We start from the raw sequence: 7,444 nt of genomic DNA, 5'->3' as shown, positions 1-7,444 counted from the left end.
AGATGGATAATTGATGTTTGTAGTATCACACTAAACAGAAGAGTTTTTAAAATGTAAGTGGAGGGGTGCCTGGATGGTCCCTGGTGTTTGCTCATTAAGCGTCTGCCTTCAGCTCAGGTCATGATCCCAGAGTGCTGGGGTTGAGCCCCAGATCAGGCTCTCTGCTCAGCAGAGAGCTTGCTTCTCCCTCTCCCACTCCCTTGTGTTCCCTCTCTCCCTGTGTCTGTCTCTGTCAAATAAATAAATAAAATCTTTAAAAAAAAATGTAAGTGGAAGATAAGTTTAAGAAAATGAAATCATTCATAAAGAAGCAGTATAATTTTATCCCTTTGGATACCCAGAAAAAAAGTAGACAGGATTTGGAGTTGTCAAGGTGATACTATTTTAGACTTTTAGTTTGATCCTCTCCTGTGCCAAAAGTGTCTGGAGTCAAAAACATTCTTCTGAAATAGTAAACAGAGGAGTGTCAACTAATTGGATGCTCATCCTTTAAGACTCAGGTAACCTGAAGCTTTTAGACGTTTTGAGGCCAAAATAATCATGCTGTTTTCTGGGCTTCTGAAAAATTTTGTAAATTGGTATATTCTAATGATATTGCAGCATTATATTTTATTTTTAGGTGTTTCCTCCACTGTGTTAGTACAGTGGAGTCCCAATTTTATGCAGTATCTTTATATCCTGTGCTCCTTAGTCTTGGCAATAGGCACTCAGTACCTCTTTAACAAGTAATGAACCAACGTATATGGTTGAGAAGGATTCCAGAAGACAAATCTGTCAAGTATCAGCATCACATGAGCAAGCTCCATTTATTTTCTACCAATCCAATGGTTGGATTAAATTACCACTCATTTTTGTCCAAGTCGCATAAAATATTACTCTGTGCTAACAGGCTAGAATCATTTTCCGGAAAGAAAATATATTTGGGGGCCTAGAAAATGACGCCCACGAGAATCAAAGATTTAACCCTGGCTTCCAGGCTTTGTCTTTCGCGCATGGCTCTCTTCTCTGTCCTTCCACAGTCTCACAAAGAGCGCTCAAGTCCGGGAAAGGGAAGCCGCGCGCAGGCTGGGCGTCTGCGTGTCCCTGCAACTAGAGGCGGGCGTGCGGTGTTCAGAGCTCTGTCCGCAGGGAACGCGCGTGGCACGGAAAGTTGCAAGCAGGCTACGTATTCTGCGCACGCGCGTGCGGCTAGGGGCGGGGCATGAACGGCAGGTTCCAGCTGCGGCCGGGTGGGGAGCTGGGCCTCAGGCTTCCCCGCTGTCGCCGTAGCGCCGTCTGCCGCCGCTTCTCACGCGCGGGATGCTGCTGCTGGCGCTGGGCAGCTCGTGGGCGGCCGAACTTCGGCTCGGCGGGAAGAGGACGGTGCCGTGGGCGGCCGCCGCGCTTCGAGGCCTTAGGGCGGCCGCCTCGCGAGTGGCCTCCGGTAGCGGCTCCTCGGGGCTGGTTGGCTGCGGAAGCGTGGGGCTGCGGGGAGCCTCGCCGCTTCGCGGGCGTCGGGTGCGAACGCAGGTCGGCATTCTGAAGGCCTGCGGACCGAGTGAGGGTGGGCGGTGGAGGGAGCGTCGGGCCTGGGGACTCTGGTGCGGAAGGAGCCCCCTGCGGAGCGCGCAGAGGCAGCCTGCTTTGGCCTCGGGAGCAGGCCCGGCGTCCCGGGGTTTACAGCACCCACGAGTCTAGGAATTTCCGTTCGAAAGTGGTCATCTTCTGGGCGGTTCCAAGTACTTCACAGCTGGCTGCAAACCCAGCGGGTTTGTGATGACTCTATTTTCTCTTCTACCTCTGAGTGGAAGCTCGGAAGGGTTGATTTGCAACGAAATTAGATACACCACCTGGTGACCGAACTGAAAGAACTCAACCTGACTTTAAGTTTGTTCTATTTTCTATTAGATGAGGCTATTTTAAGGAATTCTTTTGCTCCCTGGAAAAGGGGATGGGGACGTTAATCCTCTCCTTTTAATCTGAATAAATTGTCTCCTAATCCTGCTCTGTAAAACATCAGAATTAGCAAACATGGTTGTAAATTGGAAGAAATGCCTAACATGGGAATTGGAATCTAATTAAATTGCAGTATGAAGGGATTAGGCATACCTTTTGCATTTTGAAGGGTTTAGACGTTCGGGGACCCCTTGTTCCTGTGAAATTTGATGAAGATTTCAAGTGAAATACTTTCTTAAGAGGAACTAAGGGATGCAACGAGATGAATAGGGAAAGAGTTTCTCTCTCTCTCTCCCTTTTTTTTTTAAGATTTATTTATTTGACAGAGACACAACGAGAGAGGGAACACAAGCAGGGGGCGTGGGAGAGGGAGAAGCGGGCTCCCTGGAGCCCGATGGGGGGCTCGATGCGGGGCTCGATCCCAGGACCCCGAGATCATGACCCTAGCCGAAGGCAGACGCTTAACGACTGAGCCCCCCATGCGCCCCTCTCTCTTTTTAATACTAGCTATAGTATAAACATTTTAGAAATCTTAAAAACGGTCTGGACTTGAAACAGTTTACATTTGCAGTGTTTTACTTACATTATATTAACATCAATTTTTTGAAAAGCTAATGCATTTAAAATTTTGACAATGGAACAAGAGTGATGTTTTCATTAACCACAGAATGAATTATTCCACTAATTTTTTTTTATTTGTTCAAGGCCACACTTTATCTAAAAAGCTTTGAGCTGGGATGCAAACCTAGGTTTTCAAAAAAACACTTTGTGACTGGAGTTAAGGACAGCTATCTTGTTAGTTTGATTTCTTCAGCTCTGTGGATTATTTGGGAGAATTCCTTAAATCACCTCATGTGACAAGTTTTCTTTTACTCTATTATAATTTAAAAAAGTTAAAAAAATTAAAAGTTGGTCTAAAATGCACTTTATTATGTACTCACATTATAATGGTCTCTGTTTCAATAGATACCTCTTTGTTGGGAAAGATGCGTTCAATGCTTACATACACAGCTTGAAAAATCAGAAGATGGAAGGCTGATTTATACTGGGAATCTGGCGAGAACAGTATTCGGTGGGTAACCAGAAGTGAGGGTAATTTCCTTTTTAACCCCCCTTTTAGTTGTAAAAAATGTACTCAGGATATGTTATCTCTTATTTTAACATCTCTTAATTGCAAGATATGAGGAGAAATTAGGTTATATATTTTTTTCTTGTGGCCTGTTGAATCAAGATTTAGAGGTTGAGGGGTGCCTGGGTGGCTCAGTCGTTAAGGGTCTGCCTTCAGCTCAGGTCATGATCCCAGGGTCTTGGGATCGAGCCCCGCATCGGGCTCCTTGCACTGCGGGAAGCCTGCTTCTCCCTCTCCCACTCCCCCTGCTTGTGTTCCTGCTCTTGTTATCTCTCTTTCTGTCAAATAAATAAATAAAATCTTAAAAAAAAAAAGATTTAGAGGTTGGGACCTTTGCATTTTTAGGAGATTTTCAAAAGATTTTTTTTTTTTTTTTAAGACTTGACTTATTTATTTGACAGAGAGATAGCGAGAGCAGGAACACAAGCAGGGGGTGTGGGAGAGGGAGAAGCAGGCTTCCTGCGGAACAGGGAGCCTGATGCGGGGCTTGATCCCAGGACCCTGGGATCATGACCTGGGCTGAAGGCAGATACTTAACGACTGAGCCACCCAGGCACCCCCTCAAAAGATTTTTTCAGACTGTTAGGACTTTGTGATCTTATTGCTGGGTGCTAAAGCTTCCATCCTTTGGTCACTTCTCAAGATGTTTAACAGCAAAATAGAACAAGCAGTGTATATTTGTGTAATATTTGAATATGGAGAGAAAAAATATGGAAGTATACCTTTTAAGAGTAGTTTTTTTGGGAGGGTACACATTTACTTTGCATATTTTTAAATTTGGCAGTTAAAATAAGCATATAATACTTTTATGATTAAAAAATATATTTCTTTTACATTTTTTGAGGTCACCTTAGCATTTTCAAGAAACATCTTTATTTAGTGGCTTTTCAAGGTGGTGTAGAGTACTAGAGAAGACAAGGACTGTTTATTATTATTATTAAAGATTTCACTTATTTGCTTGAGAGAGAGAGAGAGTACAGAGGGAGGGAGAGAAGTAGACCCCCTGCTGAGCAGCGAACCCAATGATGCTGATACTGGGCCTGATCCCAGGGCCCCGGAATCATGAGCTGAGTGGAAGGCTTAACTGATTGAGCCACCCAGGCGCCCAAGACAGTATATTAAATAGCTACAAATCTGAAGCTCTTTCCTTAGTTCTTAATTTGGTATTTAGTATGGAATGATTTATTATGGAGGTCAGAAGAACTTCGATATGTGTTTTGTTCAAGTTCCTGAGATTGTATTTCATTTCAGTAATCTTAAAGTATAACCTGAAATATCTGAAGGATTACTTTATAGTCAAATCGGCCACAAGATTTCAGCACCTGCATTTGCATTCCTGTTTTTGGTTATGCTGGTGTCACTGATCATCTAAAATTTACTCTGGAAATCCGTATGTTCTCAAATGTGTGGCATCAAAATAGAATATAATTTTAGGTATTTAAAACTTTGGCAGTAAGGAGTTATTATAGTCACTATTGAGAGGAGTTCTGAAGTTACTGGAAAAGTCCATCTTGGGTGATTAGAAATTTCTTCAGAAGTCAGTACGTGAGTAGGCCATTGAGCTTATGTCCCATCTCTGGCCTCGGATACCTGGATTTATAGTACTGGGAGGTGTTAACAGTGACACCCATGATACCTTTCCTTCTGAACAGACACGGTTCCTTCAGATGCAGGGAAGGCTTATTACTTTATTTCTTATTTGCATTTGATTCCATTCTGTAAAGAAGAGAATATAAATAGGAATTAATTTTGGTGTGGGTAGGATGTTATGTTTGTAGAAGAGCATAGCTGTTCATGGTATTCAAAGTTCTAGAAATATAACTTGTATAGGAGTTTAATGTTTGAATTCTTTCAATACTCTGTATCTTATTCAGGGATTACTATTTTTTCTATGTAGAAACTGAGGGAGAAACATTTTTTCTATGTAAAACTGAGTGAGAGGCATTAGGATAGAGGTACCATTCTTGGAGATTCTTTAAACTACCGAATGGGGCTTCGTTTAAAGACATTTGAAGGGTCGTTTAGTTGATAGTTCTTGTTAATTCATCAATAAATAATTACTGATGTCATAGTAGTCTTATTGTAGGATGAGTAGAATTTGAACATGAAGAGGTGTGAAAGAAGGGCATCTCAGGCATGGAAGCAGTATGAGCAAAGACATGAAGATGGGAAAGCCCAGAATATGTTTAAAAAATAGTAATTATTTCAATCCAGGGAAAATAAAGTATATGTATGTATTAGTTTCCTCAGGCTTTTGTAATACATTTCCACAAAGTTGGTGACTTAAAGCAACAGAAATTTGTTCTCACAGTTCTGAAAGCTAGAATTCTGAAATCAGGATGTTGATAAAGGCCATGTTCTCTCTGAAGGCTCTAGGGAAGAATTCCTTGCCTCTTCGAGCTTCTGGAGGCTTTCAGCAATCCTTTGTGCTCCTTGGCTTATGGATGCATAACTGCATAACTCCAATTTTTGCTTCCTAATTCAGATGGCCCTCTCTGTGTCTCTGTCCTGTTATGTCCTTATAAGGATATTGTCATTGGATTTATGGCCCAACCTATTCCAGGATGATCTCATCTCAATTTTTTATTATCTGCAAGGACCCTACTTCCAAATGACATCATATTTGGAGGTTCTGGGTGGACATGAATTTTGGGGTACACTTTCCAACCCACCATAGTGTAACAGAGTCATGGGGAAAAAAGAGGTAGTTGGAAGGACTGAGGAGGCTTATATATAGGAGGCATCTTGGTCCCCATTGTATCTATGTTGTATTGTATGTGTACCAGTGTCATAGCAACTACCTGTGGGAGGAAGGAAGGAATTATTTTTAAATTACTGATGCAAGATAATTAAGCCTTCAACCAATTGCAATGCATGAGAGTGTGTTACAGTCTTACCAACAGAGTATGTTGTCAAACTTTTAGTTTTTGGCATCTCACTGTGCTTTTAATTTCATGTTCTTATGATTGAGGTTTATTAACATTTCATCTGTTTAAGGACCATGTGCATTTTTGGTTCAGTGAGCTGTCTGCTTATATTTCTTGCATGTGTGTGGATAGGGTTGTTGATCTTTTTCTTCTCACATACTAGAAACCTTTTATATGTTGGGGATATTAACGCTCTGTGATAGAGGTTGCAGATATTTTTCTCATTTGTCTCTACTTTGTTTATGTCCATGTACATTTATAATGTAATCAGATTTACCTGTCTTTCCCCTTGATTGCTTCTGTGTTTTCAGTCATAATTAGAAAAGTTTTCCCATTCTCAGATTATAAAGGACTTCATGCATGTTTTCTTATAGCTCTATGATTTTATTTTTTACATTTAAATCTCGGGATTTGGAATTTTCCTGGTAGATGATATGAGGGATGGATTGAATTTTATTTTTTTCTATATGGCTATTCAGTTGTCCCAACACCACTTTTGCCCACATATTTGAGATTTTTTTTTTTTTAAGATTTTATTTATTTAATAGTGAGAGTGTGTGTGGAGGAGCAGAAGGAGAGGGATAGGTGGACTCCGCGCTGAGCACGGAGCCCTGTGTGGGGCACAATTTCACAACCCTGAGATCGTGACCTGAGCCAAAATCGAGAGTCGGACACTGAACCCACTGAGCCACCCAGATGCCCTGAGATTATATCTTTATACTAAATTTTCATATGCACTTAAGTTTATTTCTAGATTTCCCATTTTGTTCCATTGATCTGTTTATTTGTGCACCAGCACCACACCATTTTAATTATAGTCTTATGTTTTAGTATCTAATTCCTCTCCCCACCTTTTTTTTCTTCTTTTGTTTTTCCAAATTAACTTTGTAATCAACTTGTCTAGGATCTCAACTTGTCTGTTTTCTGAACAGATGGTGTTTTTGTTGGGATCATGTTAAAATTATACAATCAAACTAAGGAAATTTACATTTTAAGTCATTTATTGTGGTAAAATATGCATAACATAAAATTTACCATTTGAACCATTTTTAAATATGCATTTGAGAAGTCATTGATTTTTAATCTTTTTAATATGACAGGTAAAAAAAACTCACTGTTTTAACTTGAATGTCTTTTCTTGGTAAAAGAAGTTGAATATATTTCCCACGTATTTCTTAACCACTGGTGTGTTTTTTGGTAACTTGCTGTTTTAATCCTGGGCACTTAGTCTGTTAATGTTAGTCTCATATTTAAACATTTAATGTTAAGCCTGTGGAAGTGCTTGTTAATAGAGAGTTTTATTTAATAATCTGCTAACTGAATTAACATTTATAATATGCATAAGGATCTTTGAGTAATGTTAAGTCTTTTATTGGGGAACTGAGGTGGAGGCCAGTTAACCCTAAAGCAGATTTCCTACATGGAGAGGCAGAGCAGTGTATTGGCCAGTGGC

At 40.7% G+C, this 7,444-nt stretch overlaps 1 protein-coding gene across 2 annotated transcripts in view; it reads left to right on the top strand.

Annotated features, from left to right (window-relative positions):
* Positions 1-1,179: 1,179 nt before the first annotated feature.
* TMEM70 (transmembrane protein 70) overlaps positions 1,180-7,444 on the top strand; it is a 40,597-nt gene continuing 34,332 nt past the window's right edge. For both annotated transcript variants that reach the window (XM_064588189.1, XM_045896378.3), the window contains exons 1-2: positions 1,180-1,509; positions 2,902-3,007. In XM_064588189.1, coding sequence (XP_064444259.1) covers positions 1,300-1,509; positions 2,902-3,007 — 316 coding nt within the window. In that variant the 5' untranslated portion in view covers positions 1,180-1,299. The remainder of the gene's footprint in view (positions 1,510-2,901; positions 3,008-7,444) is intronic.

This window comes from Mirounga angustirostris, unplaced genomic scaffold, assembly GCF_029215605.1.
Source record: "Mirounga angustirostris isolate CCGP_5_RB_7025 unplaced genomic scaffold, mMirAng1.0.hap1 SCAF_4, whole genome shotgun sequence".
In the NCBI taxonomy this organism is placed as follows: domain Eukaryota; kingdom Metazoa; phylum Chordata; class Mammalia; order Carnivora; family Phocidae; genus Mirounga; species Mirounga angustirostris.
Note: the sequence above shows the minus strand (reverse complement) of the source record. Positions and strands in the feature narration are given on the sequence as shown.